The sequence below is a fragment of the Pleurodeles waltl genome, chromosome 1_2, assembly GCF_031143425.1.
Source record: "Pleurodeles waltl isolate 20211129_DDA chromosome 1_2, aPleWal1.hap1.20221129, whole genome shotgun sequence".
NCBI classification, from domain to species: domain Eukaryota; kingdom Metazoa; phylum Chordata; class Amphibia; order Caudata; family Salamandridae; genus Pleurodeles; species Pleurodeles waltl.
In genome coordinates, this window is record NC_090437.1 from 627958753 (window position 1) to 627980818 (window position 22066).

The 22066-nt window shown below is 47.0% G+C and overlaps 1 protein-coding gene across 20 annotated transcripts in view; it reads right to left on the reverse strand.

The window, feature by feature from the left end:
• Nucleotides 1–22066, reverse strand: part of BLTP1 (bridge-like lipid transfer protein family member 1) — a 1779540-nt gene that overhangs the window by 755595 nt on the left and 1001879 nt on the right. For all 20 annotated transcript variants that reach the window (XM_069242474.1, XM_069242454.1, XM_069242518.1 and 17 more), the window contains one exon: nucleotides 11873–11966. In XM_069242474.1, the coding sequence (XP_069098575.1) occupies nucleotides 11873–11966 (94 nt within the window). The remainder of the gene's footprint in view (nucleotides 1–11872; nucleotides 11967–22066) is intronic.

The following is a 22066-nucleotide window of genomic DNA, read 5'->3' on the forward strand; positions in this document are numbered from 1 at the left end:
CTCTTCACTAGCCGCAAAGTGCAGCAGGTGCAGTCCTCTTCGGTGCAGCCTCTCTCTGTTGGTCCCTCAGTGCAGCAGGGCAGTCCTTTGCTCCTTCTTCCAAGTCAATTAAGCTCTGAGCCAGGGGTGCCCACTTTATGGTCAGAAAGTGCTCTCAGGGCAGGATGTGTTCGATAGCCATGTTTTCTCTCACTTAGTGATCACTTCTTGTGGAGTGTGGCATCTGGCTTTCCTAGCACCATTTTGCATACTCCCAAGATGGTGAGACCTCTCTCTCTCAGTGTTCAGACCTCCTTAGCCCACCCCTGGGGTCGTGGCTCCCTCAGGGCTACACTCCTCAGGGGAAACCAATTTGGCAACTGGTTTCCCCTCTCTGCTTCCCATGTCAGCCTGTCTACCTCAACAATAAGGCACCCCTCCCCCCTGGTGTAGGATGCTGGCTATCTATATGGTGTACTATAAAGAAGTACACCGTGCAGAGAGTCCAGTGGATCCCCAATTGGTTTGCAGAGGCAAAAGTAGATAGAACTAATGCTCTATTTTGTGGTATTGTGGGTGAGCAGTAAGGCTTATCAGAGGGTAGTGCTAAGCATTTGTTGTCCTCACAGAGGCAATAAATGAGATACACACTCAAAGAATAAATCCCAGACCAATTTAGAAGAATAACACTTTTATTTATATATACCGTACATCCAAGAACTTCATTATAAGGTAAGTACGTTTTCAAGCATAAATACTTTTTAGTTTCAAAAATCAACATTGCAATTTCAGAGTTCTTCAATGTTAAGCTATGGAGAAAAAGAATGTTGAGCAAACACACAGTTAACGACTTACGAGGCCAATCTCAAAGAGTTAAGGTAAGTACTGGGCACTGATCAGAACAACACCAGCAGGTCACTCCAGGCAGCACTGGGTCAGCCAGTTGCAGAGGTGCAGTAAGGAGTCAGGTGCCCAACTGTTTCCTATGGGAGTTTGGTCCTTGTGAAGACAGGCTGCAGGCTCTGGCTAGGAATCCAGTCAGGGACAACAAGCAGGTAGGTAGGTAGTAGACTTGGGGTGCTCAGGGATGTAGGTACACTTTTAGTCCTCTTCTCTTGTGCCCAGGGGCGACAGATGCAGGGGTGTCTTTAGACATTGTTTTCTCACATCCGGGAGCACTCGCAGTCAGGGAGTCCAGTGTGTTAAGGCTTCAGGTATCGCCAAAGAGTCTGGCAGGGGTGGACCCAGGGTGGACTGGAGCTCTTAAGAGCCAGGGGAAGTAGCTGGTACTGATGACCCACCTCAGCTGGGGTCAGGGGTCACGGGTGCAGTGGTTGCTGGAGATGTCGGACTTTCTCTCACCACAAGCCTGTGGGATAGGGGGCCTGCGTGCGGAGGTTGCTGGCATCACTGGAGGGTCAAAGATGGATGAAAGCACACTGGACTCAGTCTCTGGGCAGTGCTAGTTGATTTCACCTTGGGTCATGGATGTCAGGTGCTGTGGTCACTTCTGGTGACAGGTTTCCAGGGTCCAGCAGCTGCAGAGTCTTTTCTTTGGGGTTTCTTCTTGCAGGGTAAGTCCGCTGTCCATGGATTCTTTATCGAAGGCTGGACGAGTTGGCCTCTTATATAGGATCCTTCTAGGTCAGCAGGCAGGTTGGAGGGGCTGGGTCCAGGTCAGTGATTTCTTCTTTTCCTCTTCTGCTGGTGCAACTCTTCTTTGTCCGGGTCTTCTTAGGTTGCCGAAATCGGAGTTCTAGGGTCCAGGGGTGCCACCTAAATACTCAATTTAGGGATGTTACAGGGCGTGCCAGGCGGTAGCCAATGGCCTCATCACCTTTAGGGTGACTACACCCTTCTTATGACGACTTCCGCTGGGAAGTGGGCATTGCCCTAACCTTAGTGGCCTAATTCCTTCTAAACAAGAAGGAGGAACATGAACAGTAATGTCCACTTCAGCTCTTCCACCTTAGGGGCAGGACTGGCATGAAGTGGGCACTCCTCCCAATTTAACTAAATCTCCCACCAGTGGTGCCATCAAAAGTGGGGTCAGGACGGGGGGGTTGGTCATCTCCGCCATCTGGAGAGGCCTGGGTCTCATTATAAATGCATCTCTCACCTTGGGGAGGGGTGGGGGTGTGGGGAGGAAAGAATCATGTCTGTGGTGGCTGAACTAGGTCAGAACCATTCAGTCAACACTAGTAGTTGGTAGGTTTTCAAAGGGGCACCTCTAAGGTGCCCTCTGTGTGCATTTTTTTTATAAATCCATCACTGGGGTCAGTGAGGGTTTATTATTCTGAGATGGTTGATACCAAACATCCCAGGATTCAGAGAAGCCATCATGTAGCTAGGGAACTCGTAATGACCAGTGTTCAGCACATGCAGTTGAAATGGCTTCTCTGTGCACTTACTATGTCTGAGAATCAACAAAGACCTAGCAGGGACATATCTGCTAATGCAGATATACCCTCACATGTAATATAATGCACCCTGCCTTAGGGATGTGGGGCCTGCTAGAGGGGAGACTTACATATATTGCATGCAGTGTTTAAGAGGCATAGTACACAGGCTGTGCACCATGACATGTTTCAATTTTGGAAGCATCTTGTCATGCGGCCTGCATAGGTTGGTGCTGGGTCCCCCAGAGTGGCACAAGTTGTGCTGCAGTTCTGAGGGGCCCTCTTCAATAGCCATGCCCTAGGTACCAGGGGTACCATTTACTAGGGACTTAGAGGGAGCTGAAGGGCCTGGTCACTTGGGGGTCAAGTGACACGTGTCTTGTTTTAGGGAGGGAACACTGGCACTGGAGACCTGTTTAGCAGGAACCCAGTGCACTCCAGTTGAAGTTAAATCTAAAAAATGAACAACTGGACTTTCTGGAGTAGTGCTTTATAGGAAAATCAGGGTCACCATGCACAGACCTGTGACATCTGGCCACTTGCCTATTTATCAGTGGGCAAGAACACAGCTTAGTCTATTTGCCAATTAAGGTGTCACTGGGAGCTAAATTGAAAGGGAACAAGGGCTCAGATGTGGCTATCCCAGGATATAAGATTTCTGTAATGACACGTGCCTTAAGAGCAACAGAAGGCACTTGTAGGTCCAAGACTTCAGCTGCTCATGAGATTAACAATGTAAATGATGCATTCTCTTCCACTGGCTGTGTAAATAGTGAGTTCAATCCTGTATCAGGGAAGTATCAATGCCTCTGGGCTCTTGTAGATACATGTAAAAAAAAAGTGTTGTTATAATGGGAAGGCAAATCATCCCCATCACCATCATTTCTGGGCAGTGGAAAGCTTTGGTCAGAATCCAAGCCAAAAAGAAAATGGAGCCTTCTGATGGCACGTCTCTCCTAAGAGAGGCACAGGATCAGTGTAAAGTTGTATGGCACCGGTTGGCTTTGGTAATTTTGTAACACAACATCATGTGTGATTAGGCATAAGTAGGTTCTTGGTCAGACAGCGGACAAGCATCTGGTCCTCCTCTGTCACTGTCCGTGTAAGTGCCAGCATTGTTGAGGGTAGGACTGGCGTAGGTCATGTAGCTGGAATGAAGGTCTCCATCAGAATAGGTATGGTAAGCATAAGGTGATCAGGTACCACAGAGGATGGATCCACCGGCAGTAACCTGACTGAAGAACAATGTGAATCCTTAGATCTGGAAGACGTGTCAGAGAGAGAAGAACACCAAATATCTGCAGCATGACTTCCTTAAATGCATCAATTTTCTGTTTTCTACAGACACAGTGCAGTTTGGAACCTATAGTGTTAGGAGGGGACATCAATTTCTAGCACTTTGGATGTCTTCTGTTTTAGCAATTGTTGGAAATCTGATGGAATTCAGAGTGGAGCTCCAGATCCATGTTGGAAGGGGCGGAAAGAAAGAAAGAAAGAGACGTCAGTACTTAAGAATGGAGCATATATGTAGCTAAACTGTCACTTCCGGGGTAGAATGGAGTCAACGCTTCCTGCATCTCATCACAGCTTCGAACCTGTCTTCTTTGAGTGAGACATTTTCCCTAGCACACTGTAAAAGAAATGTAAAAGTTGATGAAGGAGAGACAAACCTGAGAGCAAAGTTCTGGGTCTGTGAAAGGAACTGGTGTCAGGGAGTAAAGATGGTGCTTATATGCAGCTCTGCCACATTACTTCAGGTGTGGTATGTAGTGACCTTTGAGACACACATGATGCCACCTGCTGGCATGCAGGACAATGCTGAACAATTCTCTGGGTCCAGTCTGGCACCAGGGATATGTCAAAGTTGAGAAATCTGCGGATAGAAGCATTCATCATGAGGACATTACTATGGGAACCTTTGTTAGAATGGGCAATTGGAAATATGCAAATGTAAGGACTGAAGGCTGTTCAGATCAGCAGGATGCCTTTTTGTGAACGATTAGTATCCTGCACCATCCCATCTCCTGCAAAGTGTTCCAGGCATCAGCTGTCTCCGACCCAACAATCTTCTTTAGAGACCCTGAATGTCAACTACCTTGGCTCCCATTTTCATAGCACACAGGCTCACCAGCCTCTCAGGCTGGTAGCTCCCAGCCATGATTGTGCCAAAGGTAAGGCACCGCTCCCTGCTCCCTAAAGATCAAACCAAGTTGCTGAGCAGCTAAGCCTTAAGACATTGGTGGATGTTCCCCATTCTTCTTGGCACTTCTGCAGGAAAGTCAGAGATGGGACATCTCCAAGACATTAGCACTTTCAGACAGAATGGGGCAAAATAATTACATCTTTGCATCTTCCTTACAAGGAAGAGGCCAATCAGAAAAAGCAGTTCCTCAATTAAATTAAGAAATTCTAAGAATGTTGATTAGATGTGGCAGGAAAGAGCCCAGAAAAGTTGTGAAAACTGTTTAAAAGAGGTGAAGGTGACACAAATTCCTCTTTTGCTTTTAAGAACTACATAAACCCAAAAGTCTGAAACTTAGGATGGCCTCTACAATCACCATCAGAATCTACATGCAGCCTTTAGGATACTGCTCCATACCTTGGAAGCAAGAGGTTTGTGGATACCCCCAGGAGTCTGAGCTTGAAGCTGGACCATCTTTTTTATATTATTCCTCTGCACATGCTGGGTGTCACCGATAACCCTGTAGTTAATACGGCATTTGCTTTTTCATGAAAAAACGGGCATATTTGCATGTTGGGCCTTTGCCTTACATCCATATACTCCAACCATCCCAAAACTATTTACCGCTAAATGTGTGTGAGATAGTTATGTCACATGTTAGAAACCACCACTGATGTCACTGTATCAGTCGAACTCTATCAAACTTGGGCCAATGGTAAAACATTCAACTTGAAATGAACTGTATTTAAACACAACTGGAAATGGCAGCATTTTATTTGAAACTGAACAGCAAACTGAACAGCATTAGTTCAGAACTTAGTGACAGAGGTAGCTTGAAATGTATGGGACTGTGTTATGTCAAGGCATACCTACTGTCATCAAGAATCACCTCGGCCAAAGAAGAATGAGGTCTACGAAACATACTAGCATGTATTTTTCCTCACTATTACTGTCCGAGTCAAGAATACTTTAGTAATACTCGAAGAACGTGTGCTGCAAATAAACTTTACTTAAAAAACTAAAAAATTAAGCTAATACTCAGTCTAGAGCTCAGTCATTATATTCTCTGTACTAAGTCCCGCTTGAATTAAATGACAATCCCTATGTTGAAAATGATATTCCTTTCAAGGATCTCTATGTTAATAAAAGGCTCTAAAACCTCACTGTGAGCAGTTTAAAGCCAGTCGGTAGATAGCGTAGTTTATATTTCCAGCACTACTCAATTAATGCCAAATACTGGAAGGTGAATACACATGCTAATTTTTACTATTTTGTAAAACAACTAGTGGACTTTTTTTTCTCTCAAGACTGTGACAGGAGCATTTCAGAGAAGGAGACCCTATAATCATAGAGGCATGCTCCTATATTTTAATCATTTGAAATTTGACTGGAAGATGGTCAACGGCTGACCTCAGTTTTGTGATGAGTTGCTAGAAGATAACAGCTTTTGTAGATATTCCAGCTCTTAAGAGTTACATGACATTGTGCATGCTACACAACATTTAAAAAGTATTTCTGCCTTCCACCATGTAGTATCCCGTGCTACGTAATTTGGGTTTTCTGTGGTTATTTTTCTGCACAGGACAGACAGGCAGTTGGGTTTAGTTGTTTTGTTATCTCTGTAGCCTATCAATAGTTTTCTTGGGAGACAGGATATTCTGCAGTAGTCCAGGAAGTTTGAAAGTGATACCCATTTAGGGTGAAAGGCATAGAGGGAGACTTGAAATCCAAGATATGATCAGAATCTTTACATAGTAGGTCACGATTGTGGCATTTCCAAATAATCCAGCAGTGGTTAAAGAGCAAGCACATTGTTTTTGGATCTGTTTGGGCATGTAATTATACTTCATCTGTAAGCAAATATGGTGTAAACATTATTCAATATTGCCACACTTTCCCTACTTAAGTTACCATTCAGGTCAAGTCGATCAGGGTGCTTTCCACTTATAAAAGGTAGTGCTGTGATGGGGCGTGTACTTGATAAAAAGTAGGGATGGTAGGCATGATCCTTGATAGACACTGCAGTGCACTGTCGTGTACCTTTGTTGGGTACCACGCATCGTCGTCTGCATCATATGCGATGGTGTGACGTCATGGTCACCTACATAGGTGCCACCTCCGCATGCTGGCATCAGTTACTTTTCATGACTTTCCATGCAAGGGAAGCAGAGCCAAGAATTGCACTGACTTAGTTGTGTCCAACTAGGGCCCTGAAAGGGATCATCCCTAATCCTAGAAATTTGTCAGAGCTAGGAGGAATGGGTGGGCTGGTAAGGAGTCTGCATCTACATACTGTCTCTATCACATAATGCGTTGCCGACAGTAAGCAGCTTGTTCATCTGATAGAGACATTTAGACGCATATTCCTTACCTTAGAATAGATACCCAAGCAATACCATCCCCGGCAGTGGGCTGCAGACTAATTTACTAAACTAAAAAGTCCTGCAGGATGGAACGGCCGAAAGGAGCGTCCCTGCGGACCTGACTGTCTAGGCAGAAGTGTTTGGTAAACGTCTGTAGGGATGCCTACTTCGCTGACTGGCAGATGTCGCAGTGGTCACAGCTTTTCCTCTGGTGGAATTGGCCCTCAAGCCCTCAGGAGGTTGCTTTGGATCCAAAGTATGGCAGATTTTTATACAGGGAATAACCAAGTGCAAAATGGTTCACTTCTGTCCTGCGACCTTTCTTTGCTCCAACACACCCCACGTCCATCCAGAACTCTTGGGTGCGGTCAAGGTAGAACGACAACGTTCTTTTTAGGTCCAGGAGGTTGCTACACTTCTTCAGAGGGACATGGAGGACCATAAAAGGTGGGTTAGGTGACTGACTGGCCCACATGGAATGAAGTAACCACTTTTGGAAGGAAAGAGGCCCTAGTGCGTAGCACCAGTTAGGCTAAGAAAACAGACAGAAATGGAGGCTTGGATGATAATGGCTGCAGCTCACTCACCCTCCAAGCTGATGTTATTGCTGCTAGAAAGGCTCTCTTGATGGTGAGCAGCCGGAGGGGACACTTATGCAGAGGCTCAAAAGGAGAACACATCAGGAAGGTGAGAACCAGACTGAGATCCCACTAAGGCATAATGAAGGGCAAAGGGCGAAAACATATGTACAAGCCCCTTATGAAATTTATTTATAATAGGGGACTTACAGAGAGGGTTTGTCAGGCAGATGCAGGAAGGTGAACAGAACAGAAAGGTAACCCTTAAGAGCACCCAAAGCAGAGCCCCCCTGGGCAAGGGTAGGAACAAAAAGAAGGATATCAGAAAGAGAAGCAGAAAGAGGGTCAATAGACTTTTCTGTATAACAATTTACAAATTTTTGCCATCAGCAGGCGCATACCATCTTAGTGGGGGAGACGCCTAGCTGCCAGAATAACATTACACACTCTTTTCTGGGGGGGTAAGAAAGATCAAAAGCTGTCAAATGTCGCTACTCAATCTCCACGTAAGAAGGCGTAGAGTTGATCGGTTCAGGTGGAGGACCCTCCTCTGCTTCTGCAACAGAAGATCCTCCCAAAGGGGCAGCCTGATTGGAGGATTGAGGCTCATGCCGATCAGCTTGGGAACCCAGACTCTCTGTGCCCAGTCTGGAGCCACAAGGATGACTTGGGCCCAGTTGTTCTTGATCATCTTGAGAACTCGGGACACAAGTGATATGGGCAGAAAGGCGTACGGAGGCCTGACCTACAATCAAGATGAAAAGCATCTAAGAGCAAGATCCGCCTTGGAAACTCTAGCGCGCAAAACTGCTGATGCTACACGTTCTCTTTGGAGGCAAACAGGTCTAACCAAGGCTCTCCCCACTCCTCAAAGAGACCGTGCTCCACCTCCATAAGGAGACGCCACTCATGATCCACCAGACAATGGTGGCTGAGCGGTAGGGAATGCACCATTGGAGGGGCCCACAGACTCACCACCTGTGTTGCAGGACTTCAGATGTCCATGGACAGCAGACCCCACCAGCCAGTCAACGCTGCCTTGAGGTACCTGCGGTTGCAGGGGAGTGACTCCTTCACTTCAAGGAAGATTCCTTTGTGCTTCCTGGTGCAAACAGTCTTTGTGACCCTGGAGGATGCAGAGTCTTAGATGTTGCAGAATTCTTGCAGGATCCGGAGAAACAATGTTGCAATGGGAGCCTTCTCACCAGAAGCAGACTTTTTCAGTTCCAGAGAAGACCAGCAGCAGTTCCAGGAGCAGAAGATGTCTTGCAGAGAGTTCCTTGTTGAGTCTTGGTTGACATGGGTGCACCAGTATGCCAAATGTGGGTGTGAAAAGTTACCAACAACTTAATTTAGGGGTGAGAGCACAGTCACTGGAGTCCTGGTTAGCAATCCAAATACACTGACATCAGGCAAAAAGTAGGGGCAACTATGCCACGAAGATTGCACTTTCCTACACCCTACTTCATAGTCACGGTTATGGAGAGAGAGCAAGCTGGTATCTAAAGAAGTAGCCAGTCTAGTATCCAGTCTACTGGCTTCTCCCAGTTTCTTACACCATTACAATGTTGTCTCCGACTGGTATTCTAGAGTCAAGTGACCCCTCCAACTCCTCTCCCATGTCTAGCACTTCAGAATATGGTTCAGACGGCAACCTAGGAAGTATGAGTCCTGCTGACGCCGTTCCAACTCTTAATCGTGTGTCCAGATTGGGACTGGTGCCGCAGGTGGTCTCCAACGGTCTCGGGAGCATCAGCGTCAGGATTGGCGTTGGGGAAAGTCGAATTGGCACAACTGTCGTCGGTCCAGACCTGGATTCGGATCTGTGGGGGCCCTTTAGAGCAGAGGCCAAAGCCACCGGCGCTGAACCTGATGGGGTGCCCTCCGACCACATGGGGCCCAAAGGCATGCCGGAGGGGCTGGCCCACTCAAATACGTGACGCATGGCCTTGATAAACTCTTACCTGAGCCAGGATCACTTTGGGTGACCATCACGAAGTTGATGCAGGAGATGGCTCTGCAGAACCATGCCGGGAGCACTGATGTTCTGTACTAGTGGGTTCAGCCGAGGAGGAGATGAAGCACGCTTCGACTTCCCGAGCCTCTTGTGCCTCTTCCCAGAGTGTCCCGAGGACTTAGGGCTCCTGGAGTGTCCTGTGACCTTCCCCTCAATCAGGACCGAGAACTCTGAGGAGTCGCGCAATGTGATGTCATCTGCTGCGCTGCTAGGAACTTCAGGGATCACTCCCTCAAAGCCTTCGGTGCCTTGGCCCGGCAGTCCAAGCTCTACTTAAGAGCCGTGGTCACGCTCGAGAAACTATAAACAGACAAAATGGGGGTCTGTAACCAACATGGCAACAGGTGCCAGATGGTTTAAAACCGGTCTTTCTAGAAGACATCCTTGACAGACTAAAAAGGCTTCATCAAAACATGGAAAAAATTCTGTAAAAAATTACAGAGGAGTCGCTCTTCCTGAATCTACTCTAACTGGTGTGGAAAGGAAAGAACTGACACCTGCGCACCAAGGATGCTCTTACGTAGGTGACAGCGATGTCACTACGGTGCATAGGACGCAAAGGAAAACCGAACAAAGCCACCCAAAGACGCGCAGGCGTACTGTTTAAGAAAAATATTCCGATCCAGTCCAACGTCTGGGGAAATTCTAAGGTAAATAATCTGTGTCTAGATGTATCTATTAAATAATCTATTTTGTTCTACTGTCATAAGTTCAGAAAAGCTGTTAAGTCTTCTTTGTTCCACTCAATCATTTGTCTAGCCCTTTCCAGTTCTCCACCACTAATCGTTTCATCTCCTATAGGTCCCAACCCACCCCCTCCCTTTTTTTCCATTTATGTAGGACTCTGAAGCAGCCCTGTGGCAGGGAGAAAGCTCAACAAATAAACACATTTTAGATACATTTAACAGTGCTAGACAGTGGCATCCGCTTTGGATATCTCTACCAATATACTGTGGATTACCATATCATACAATGGAGCAAGGCATGTACCAACTGTCTTGTGATCCACATCTAGGTAAATCTATCCTCATGTTTGCTAAGAATGCTTCAGTTAATCATCTGGATTGTAATTCTTCATGTACTAAGATTTGATGTTGCACAGAGACTGTGGATATTCTGTCTCTCTAGGCTTCCACTGGGATGAAATATGTTTAAGATGGGATGGCACTTAGCTACATTCACAGGCTCTTGCAGTATGCTTCATCATTATAGGTGTGATTATAGACTCCTGAACTACAGTACAATGTCCAAGAGAAAACATGACTTGAGAGGATCAGTGATGTTGAAAGCCAACCAATTTCTTGTTGTACACTGCTGCTGATAATGGTTCTATAATAATAATGTTTACAATCATTATTACCTCATCCAGTGCCGGTGATAACGGCTACATATTCTGGCAATGTGAGTAGGTGGATAGACCCTTCAGGTGAAGATTTGTATTTGTTCTCTACCCTTTTATATTTTCAAAATCGAAGGATGTCACAAGTATCATTTTTAAGCAAACTTCCACAGTTCATGGACAAAGTTTAATATTGTTTTTAACTAGTTTGAATAATGAAGGAGGGGCTTTAAGCCTGCCACTGCACACTGAAATCAGGAGGTAGGAAGGACTGGTCCCCCGTCTTGGATTTGGCCGTTAGTCTTGGATTCCTATTCTTAATCTCAGTTAAGTCATTTAAACTAAATGGCAAACATACCAGGAATTCAGTACTAAACAAACACAAATTAACATTACATTGCATAATCTGGATACAATGGGCCAAGTCTTTCCCTATGCCTCGCACTGCTTCTGAAGCACCACTCTTTCAGAGTGATATTTCATCTTCTGAAATACTTTTAGTGTGACCAAGCCAAAGGCGGACTAGCCGGTAACGGAATAGGGAGGAGTCCACAATAGTGTGCATGCTGGGAAATGCTGGCAGGGCTAGGGCAGAGTCAGTCCCATATCAAGTGATGACTGGCTGACTGACATCTGAGTCTGTCAATCCTATCTGGTGTTCAGAGGCTTGGTCGGCTGTGAAATTCACCTGATTACTTTTATAGGCTAACCTGCCTCCAGATGCAGCAAAAGAGAGTAAATGTCAGCATAGGCAGCGGCATAATGGCAACCAACTATACCATTCCTAAGAAGCAATGTTTTCTTATCAGAAGGTGTTGCTTCTAACCTGAAGAAAACCAAAACGCTCCTGATGAAACCACAAACAGTAGAAATTAACACTTCCGTGTTCATCCCGATTTTTAGCATAGTACTGATCATTTTATTAAATCTGCTTTCCAGCAGCATTTGACGGAGCTTCAATGCTTTGTCACAATTAGGTTTAAACAGAGGTTGAAAACTAAATATTACCACTCACTGTATGTTTGGTGTAATGCCTTCCAGCAGAACGATATTTACTCCGCCTATATGAGCAGTGGCACATGTCTCTGTCATCTTCTGGTGCAACAAATCTTAAAACCAAAATTGAAAAAAACATTCAGACTTTCACATAGTTTGTTAACGTGCACAGAATCGTCTGAAGAAAATACCAAAGCCATGTTAGGTTTAGTTGACAAGTTAACAGAACAACAAATCTTCTAATAAAAGCAAGTTTAGCTACTGCATCCACTCCAAGGCCCTGAATATGGAGGAAACCATCTTAAAGCCACTACCTTGGACAATGGTATGCCTTCAAACACTGCTGCAAAAAAACAACCTTCTAGAAACTGTGCATAGTATGGAATGCATCAGCACATTAAATTAAACCTTCTCTCAATTAAACAACACTACCAAATGTCCCTAGCTCCATAGTGATGCAAACTTCATCTTGTGTTGCTGCCAGTGACATGCAAGCTGTAGTAACGTGGTAACTTGACAGTTTTTGCTATAAACAATGCAGCATTGTGTCCTCACAGGCCTCCACAAAACTGCAGTTTACCACATCATGCTGACAAGCCACCTAGAAGCTTGCTGCAAAGCCTATGGTTTATCTTTGTGGGATAGGGAAAATACATGTCAGCATGCTCCTTGCTGTATTTCCGGACAGAGTTTTAAGGGATGACAATGTGGGCAACTGCCCAGGGCTCCACCTTCCAAGGGGCCACCTGAGAAAGTGAACTTTTTCTCTTTGTTATCTCTGTCTATTCTATTTCTCTGTATGAACCTCTCTGACTACCTCTACCTCTGACTTAGGGCCTGAATTACATATTGGCGGAAAAGTTACTCTGTCACAACAGTGATGTATTTCCCATCCGCAGAAATCTAAATCTCATTATATCCGAAGGGATTTCGATTTTGGCAGATGGGATATCCATCACCGTTGTGGCGCATTAATTTATATGCCAATATCTAAATGAGGCCCTTAGTCTCTCCATACCGTGAGTTCTCAAGGATTTTTGGGGTCCTAGTTAAGATATTTTAACTGCTCTTGTATGGCCCTGTTAAAGTTCAACACATATGTATTGTTTGGCACCATGAAAAGGATTGTGTTAGCAGGACAAGGGTGGAAAAAGTTGTTCCGTACAGAGGCCCCTACTGAACAAGTTACTTACCTTCTGTAACGTAATATTTGGTAGAGACTCCATCCAGCTGCAGATTTCTTACCTATGAATATTCAAAGGCATCGGACTGGATCCGGAAACTCTCGCTCGAGCAATACCCCTGCATGTGCCGTTGGGTGGCTCAATTCTGCTCCGTGTGGCGTAGCCGTTGTCAGAAGTGACGTCACATGTAAAAGGCTGGCTCAGTATATGGTGTATACCTTTAGGTGAGGCACCCTCTACTGAGTCCAAGCAACCCTTAGTGATTGTGCAAGTGGTTCCAGATAATCAGAGCTCTCAAAGGGGTAGCTGTGGAGAGCAGCTAAGGCTTATCGGGGAGTTTGGAAAGCAACTGCAAATACCACACAGGTCAGTCAGTGATGTACACACCAGAAATAACCACACCAGTGTTAGAAAAATAAGGTGTTATTTATTAAAACACAGGCAATAAACTAACTTTGGTATATCTCTTAACCGGAGATATATTAGAAACAGGTAAGTAAAGCTATAAAATAACACAGGCCTCTATGGGAGGCCAAATCACACACACAAAAAAATGGGATGGGAAAGTCACTACCAACCAAGACTATCACCTAGGGATCTTCAGGACTCGGGAAGCACTAAAACACCAGAGGTAAGTAGCTAGGATAACCCAGGCACCCGTGTGCAGTGTTACCCCGGGTCAGGTGTCCATAGGATAACATGGGGAACTTGTGTTTGGAATTTTCGTGTTCCAGGACCCTTCCCAGAGGACCCCAAGGAAACCCGTTGGGACAAGGGAGGTTCAAGAGTGCCCCCACCCGTGGATACCAAGGGAAGTAGAGTACCTATATCAGGGAACCTAGGTGCATTGGGCTGAGATGGTGTCGAACCTCCAGTTGAAGTCAATGGAGACCTGCTGTCGTGACCCATGGACCAGGTCGGTGGAACCCAGGTGTAGATTCCAGACGAAGAGGATCTATGGAAAGAGGGGACAGAGTCCAGACCACTCGGAGATGGCCAGGGGGCGGGGGGGGGGGGCAGGAGGGCAATGACCACTTATCTTGAAGGTGCTTTTCTGAGGGACGGTTGTCATGTAAGTGCAGCTGTGTTGTCCAGGCGATACAGGAAGATCCCAGGAGCCGTCCACACGCTGTCCCACGCCAGTCGTTGAATTGCAGTGGGGGTCAGTGGTCAGCCAGGCCACCAACAAGCCTTGGCAAATGCAAGAAAGCTTTGCATAAAGTGTTGCAGGATTTAGGGACCAGCAAGGTCCAAGAGACTCAACCTTTGTAGGTAAGTCAGGGCCAGCCCTCAGCAACCAGAAGAGTCAGCAGGAATCACTGGAGACCCCCTAAGAACACTCTGTCAGCAGGTGCAGGGAGGCCTCAGCAGCACAACAAAGATGGATGCCCACATTGCAGGGGTTGCAGGGACGTGGGCTCTCAAGATGTTATTCTTGGAGCTGTGGGGTGCTAGAGAATGGGGATTCTTGGAGGTAGGAGGTCTTTAGACCGAAGAGCCAACAAGCTTCGGCAAAGACAAACTGATGAGGTGGACAGGTGTTCCAGCCAAGCAGCTCCAACGAGGGATCAGACTTCTCAGATGCAAAGAAGACAGGTCAGACCCCTGGAGAGCCACAGATGCCCACCTGTGTTGTACAGCCTTGAAGCGTCCACACGACAGCAGGACCCACAAACTGGTCATCGACATTGAAGTGCCTGCGGCTGCAGGGAAGTGACTACTTCACTCCAAGGGAGATTCCTTCTTGCTGCCCTAAGTGCAGGCGGAGTCCTTGTAACGCTGGAGGATGTGCAGCCACGGAAGTTGCAGAGTCCTTGCAATACACGGAGACAAAGATGCACTAGGAACCCTCCTACTAGTTGCACTCTAATCTTGGTTCCAGTCAAAGTCCTGCAGCAGTTCCAGCGTCCAGGTCGCAGAGGTGTCCTGCTAAACAGTCTTGTGGACAAATCTTGTGGAAGACTCTTGCAGGCTAATCTTGTAGGCCAATCTAGGGCCCCACCCTAAGAGCCCTTAAGTAACTCAGGAAGGTGGCGGGACAGCTTCAGCAGTGACCCCTAGGGGAGGACCTGGACAGGGGGGGTAGTCACTCCCTGTCCTTTGTGTGGCTTTGCGCCAGAGTGGGAGCCAGGAGCTTCCGCACTGGAGTAAACCAGTTTATGTAAGGAGGACACCAAATGTGCCCTAAAAAGCAATATGGTGGTGCTCAGGAGCATCCCCACCCTAGCCAAGAGACATCTATTTCGGAAGGAGAGGTGGTAACACCTCTCCTTTGCAGAAATTCTTTGTTCTACCTTCCCCTGCCTGAGGTGGGAACAGCAGCACGAGGGCAGAACAATGTCTGGGGTCAGTGGCAGCAGCACTGGCTTGCACACAGACTCTGCAATGCTGGACAGGCAGAAATGGGGGAGATCTTCTAAAGAACCCCCACAGTACATGGTATCATGCAACTAACGCTGGAATCAGTGTAGTTGTATGATTGCAACATGTTTGATACCAAACATGACTAGGTTTGGTGTAGCCATTAAGTAGTTGGTCTTCTAGTGATGACCAGTGTCCACTACATACCTTAAAATGGCTTCCCTGCACTGGGGTCTGATGTTTGTAGGGGTACCTCTGCTCATGCAGGGGTACCTTCACACGTAGAACAATGCACCCTGCCCTTGGACTGAAGGGCCTACATTAGGGGGCCTTATATCCGGGGTGAAAGGTGCCACTCGTGATCCACTAGACATCGACAGCTGAGTTTGTCCGCCCTGGAGTTCAGAGATCCTGCCAGGTGTTGAATCACAAACCACCAGGGTTATGCCCTGCTGTTCCAGCTATGTCCGGAGACCAAGGGCCTCTTAACAGAGGGTCCATGACCCCACCCACCCTGCTTGTTGTAGCACCACACGGAGGTGGTGCGGTCCGTAAGCACCTGCACCAACTTCCCCTTGACAGAGGGAAGAAATGCCTTCAATGTTTGTCAGATCGCCCGAGCTCCAAAATGTTGATGTAGAGTTTGGTTTCCACCGGAGAACAGAGTCTTCTGGTTTCCACCTCTCAAAGATGGCCTCCACATCCCAGAAGTGATGCATATGGCACTACTGTGAGGTCTGGTTGGGGAAGATAGAGGAGTCTGCCTCTGACTCAATTGCGGTTTAAAATCCACCACTGCAGGCCTTTCCCAGTTCCCCGCCCCCGAGATCTTGACCATTTTGGAGAGATTTCCCTGATGCTGACTCCACTGGAACCTCAGGTCCTACTACACAGCCCAGATATGCCATCTGGCATGATTCACCAGCAGGATGCAGGGGGCCATGAGGCCCAGAAGCCTCAGAGTCAGTCTCACTGAAATCCAGGATAGATGCCGAAACATCGGTATCATAGCCTGAACATCCTGGAATCCCTGCTCAAGAGGATAAACCCGAAACTGCACTGTGCCCAGAAGAGCTCCTATGAAAGAGAACATCTGAGAGGAAGTAAGGTGTAACTTTGGCATGTTTATAGTGAATATAGGAAAGTACCTCTTTTGACCTGGTCGCTCCCCCACCCACGCACACACACTTTTTGCCCCGTTTCTGGTGCAGTTTCAACTAAAAGATTACTGGCTCTCTGCTAAAGAGGTCCTCAGTGCCAGATCTCTTTCCCCCAAAACTGCACAGTCGTCTTTCCCAATTGTCAAGCCTTTAGCTACCACTTTAAGGGCCGGATGTATCCTCATCCTGGTTTGCATTTCCTGAATAGCGATTTTTAAGAAATCGCTATTTAAAAACTGCAAAATGGGATGCATAAAAAATACTATTCGGTAATAGCGATTTCATAAAAGTCGCAATCACTATTACTGAATCGCTATTAGGGAATGGGACTCCATTCATCCCTAGGGGCCTGTAGGCCCATAGGTGCGAATGGTTTTGCATTACCTAATTTGCGAATTTCTGTTTAGAATTTGCAAATTAGGTAATGCAAACCCCAGGGTGCTGGTGGCCTAAGGCCCCCTTTGATGCACCCCAAAAATATATTTGAATTTGCATTTAGGAAATGCATGATACATGGAAATAGGTAATCGCAAATAGGTATTCCCTATTTGCGATTTCCCTATTTAGGGAATTGCAAATTGCGATTTCCTAATCAGAGTCGCAATTTTAAGGACTCGCTATTTTTGTGATTCCTTAAACTTGCACTGCTAATTCCTTTCATAAATCATGAAAGGCAATTTTGCATTCGCAAACAGTGGAATTTTGCGATTCGCACTGTTAGCAAATGCAAAATCCTTTGATACATCTGGCCCTAAGTTCCTAATAAGTAGTACCCCTGGTACCTAGGACCTGGGGTACTCAAGGAAGGTCCCTGAGGGGTGCAGCATGAATTGTGCACCCTCAGGGGCCCTCTCACTAAGTGCACAAAGTGCTGCTTTCGCAGCCTGAGTGTCTTGGTGCAGAACTAAAATAAAAACACGACGTGGCACACAGCCTGTCCCCTTTACACTGCATGCAATATATGTAAGTCACCCCTCTAGCAGACCTTCCAGGGCTAAAGGCAGGGTGCATTATATTACATGTGAGAGCATACCTGCATGAGCAGATGTGCCGCGGCTCTGCCTTTGTCGATTCTCAGACAGTAAGTGAACAGAGAAGCCATTTTAAGTACATGTGCGGGATACTGGTCATTATGAGTTCCCCAGCTACATGATGGCTTCCCTGAAGATAGAGATGTTTGGTATGAAACATCTGGTATTAATAATATCCTCACTGAATCCAGTGATGGATTTATTCATACATGCGCTCAGAAAGCAACTCAGATTCCGCCCTGAAAACCTACCAACTCCTAGTGTGGACAATGACTAATCAAAATCAATGCAGCCACCTTAGACAGAGTTCTGGCCCCGCTGAGTAGAGAGTCAACTCTCTCAAGGGCTCAGAACAAAGGCCTGCTCTCCTAGGCAGGATGGAGCTTGAAAGGCCTTTCCGCCTTTGAAATGTGACCCAGGTCTCTCCAAATGGTGGAGATGAACAACCCCTCTGACCTGACCCCACTTCTAGCGGCAGCACAGGCAGGAAAAATAGATAAATTAGGAAGAGTGCCCACTTCATGCCAGTCCCATCCCTAAAGTGGACGAGCTGATGCGGACACTAATTGTTAAATTCCTCCATCTTGTTTGGAAGGATTTAGGCCAATCGGGTTAGAGTTATGCCCACTTCCCAACAGGAAGTGGTCATAAAAAGTGTGTAGTCACCGTAAAGGTGATTAGCCCATTGGCTACCTCCTGGCACTCCCTGTAACGCCCCTAAATTCAGTATTTAGGTGGCATTCCTGGACCTTAGAAGTCAGATTCCTGATGACCTAAGAAGAGCCATACACTACAGAGTCGCACCAGCAGAGAAGACTACAGACACCAACTGTCTTAGCCCCAGCCCTCCTGGCCGGTCTGCAGCCCTCGACGATCCTGCGCTAGAAGACGACCTGTCCTGCAGCCCAGCGACCTCCAAAGCTTTGGAAGGAATGTCTGCCTTCAACAAAGATCAAGATCTCCCGAGAACAGTGGACCTGTTAAAAAAGAAACCAAATTAAAAGAAAAGAACTCTACCCTGAAGAACCGTGAAACTGCCTCCGGAACCAGCTCTGCACCCGACGCCTATGACCTTAGCACTAGTGGCCCAACAGTCCTGTGAAGGATCCCAAGTGATTCTGAGTCTGAGTCTACCATGGGTTGATCCCTAGCGGACTCTACCTCAAATGCTGCAGCCTCAAACCAAAGACTCCCCCTGACAGCAACCTGCCTGGTAAGCTGTTCCTGACAACAAAAGACACCCCTGCACCCGGAGCCCCTGTGCCTTGGGGAGCTGGACCGTCGGTGTCCCTACGTCCTCTAGCATCAGAACTTACCTGGGCAGCTGTGGGTTTTCTTCAGCCTCCTGGCCCGAGCCCACAGCCTTTTTCCAAACTGATCTAGGAGATCGACCCCTGACCCGCTTTACTCACCCGTGACCAGACTCCCCAATTTGACCTCCGCACCTGGCCGTCCCTGTGCCGCTGTAGGTGCACTATTAGTACTGATTCAAACCTTGCCTGGTGTTGACCTTAAACCCCAAAGACTGGATTTGTAAGTTTTGTGCTTACCTGCAAAACTGCATTCTTATTTTCCTCCCATAGGTTAACATAGCTGAACAGAAAAATTGCACTGTGTTGATTTGTTAAACTGCGAAGTAATTATGCTTGAAAATCTACGTACCCGATTACGAAATTATTGGGTTTAAAACATATATAAAAAAACATTATTTTTCTAAATTGGTCTCAGATGTATCTCATTTATTGCCTCTGTGAGTACAACAAAGGCTTAGCACTACTCTCTTATAAGTCCAACTGCTCGCCCACACTACCACAAACAGAGCATTAGTCCTATCTACTTTTGCCTCTGCAATACCAACTGGGGATTCACTGGACTCACTGCAGAGTACTTCATTTTAGTGCACTATATAGAAAGCCAGCTTCCTACAGTGAACCCCAGTAAATGCAGAAGGTTCGCCATAGTCTGGAGGTGGGAGACCACTGCCTAGGGCGAGCTCGCCTGCAACAGCCAGTCACTGAGGTAAGAAAAGACTGAAACCCTTAACCTGCGCAGATGAGGTACCGTCATCACCTTGATGAACACCAGAGGTGCACTGGTAAGGCCAAATAGCAGCACAGTGAATTGAAAGTGTTCGTGACCTACCTTGAACTGCAGCTAACGCCTGTGGGCAGGCAGGATGGGAATATGAAAATATGCATCCTCTAAGTCCAGCTCTATCAACCAGTCTTCTATGTCTAGGGTAGACAAGGCTTGAGCCAGTGTGAGCACCCTGAACTTCTCCTTCTTGAGAAAGAGATTTACGGTCCGTAGGTCTACAATAGGACGAAGGCCCTTGTTCTTTTTGGGTAACAGAAAGTAGCGGGTATAATAACCACTACGTACTTCTGATATCAGGACCCCTTCTATGGCTCCTTTGGCCAAGAGAGCTGAAACTTCATCTTGGAGTAGAGACAAATGATCCTCTGCCAACCGTTCAAATGTTTCAGGTACTGGAGGAGGAAAGCATTGCAAAGGCAGGGCATAGCTCTTACTGATGATCTGCAGTACCCATGCATCTGATGTTATGGACTGCCAGTGGAGGAGTTGATGGTGCATTCTCCCTCCAACTGGGCAAGCATGGTCCTGCAGAACCAAACTAGGAGGGCCTTGAGTCTGCAGCTGCCCGGGGCAGGGTGGCGGACGACTTTTAGCCTCCAGACCCTCTCGGTCTGAAAGCACATCGCCCATGTCCTAGTATAGCCTGAGGTGGTTGTGAAGAACAGTGGCTGGCATAAGGCTGGTGCGGTGCCACACCCCTTCCATAGCCACAAAAAGGGCTAAAAGCAGACGGTGGATGAGGGATCATTAGGTTTGTCTGGACATCTCCTGAAAAACCAGATGTTCTCAGCCAGGCATGAAGCCTTAAGGCCACTGTTGATGCAACCACTCTCCCTAGTGGAGTCAGTCATATCTAAGACACACCAAATGGTGAACTTCGCTGCATCCCTCCCATCTTTTACTGCTTGGGAGAGTATGGCCTGGGCCTCCTACGGGACCTTAAGCTGCCCTTGCCCAATTGCATCCCAAATAGTGTATGAGAAACGGCCCAATAGGCATGAGGTTTTCACGACCTCAGTGCCAGGCTCGTGGAAGAAAACATCTTATTCCCAAGATGGCCCAGTCTCTTGGATTCCCTGTCAGGGAGAGAGGAAGGGAATGCACCAGGGGAAGTTCACCCTTGGTCTACTAAGCTCTCAACGGTGGGGTGTTGGCTGAGGAAGCTAGGGTCGCCCGATGCAGGTTTATGGTGGCGGGCGATCGTCCAATTTACAGGATCCCCTGTGCTGGGCTTGGACCAAGTTCCCAGCAGAACGTCTAAGTGCTTTGTTAAAAGGCAAAAGGGGTTTGGATATAGAAGCTCGAGGCTGAAGCACTTCTGTCAAAATGCTCATCTTGACAGCCACTGAGGGCAGTTTGAGGTTGAGGACCTCCGCTGCCCAACGGGTAGGAAGTTGGCTCTGTATATACTATACCAAAATGAGGTACAGTGTGTACAGAGTCCAGGAGTTCCACAGAGGTTTAACAGAGACTAAAGTAGGTAATACTAATGCTCTCTTTTGTGGTAGTGTGGTCGAGCAGTTAGGCTTATCAGAGGGTAGTGCAAAGCATTTGTTGTACAAACATAGTCAAGAAATGTGGCACACACTCAATGACTAACTCCAGGACAATGTTTCTATACAGCAAAAATATATTTTGTTACTTCATTACTAGAACCACAAGGTCTTTGTTGTGGGTAAGTACAGTTGCAAGTGAGTATCAGACATGTTTCAAATGCACTTTGTTTGGGTGTAGCAGATAAAGCAGTTTACAAGTAACACTTTTCAATTTTAAAAGTTGACAGTGCAATTTTTCATAGGAATCAATAGAGTCTTATGGGAGGAAAAGTGTTAACACATTTAACAGGTAATCGCTCAATTTACTATCCAAATCTTCGGGGGTTAGGATGTCCACAGGTCAAAGTTCAGGTTGACCCCAAAAGGGCACCATCAGCAACACGGGTCAAGCTGGGTGCAGAGGTCCAAATTAGCGTTGGGTTTTCAATGGACTCTTATGAGGACTGGGGGCGCTCAGTAGAAAACAGATTGCAGGTACGTACCCATGGTTTCAGGACACAGGCCTGGGGGGTTTAGGTCAGCAATGGGGGGGCCTCAGGTCAGCACCAAACAAACCTTCAGTGGCACAGGGGCGGCTGGGTGCCCAATGCTTTTTAATGGGAGGATCCCGAGGGTCACAAAAGATGCTGCAGGCTGGGTCGAGGGGTTGGTTCTGGAAAATCAAAGACTGAACAAGTAGGAGAGGTTCCTGTTGGATGTTGCTGGACCATCGGTCAGATTCTCCAAGGCCAGGGGGCTGCAGGTGCAGGGGTACCTGGAATCTTCGTCGGATACGTTCTCAGTCAGGGGGGTCTTCTGGATTCAGAATGCAGGCGCCATTGTGC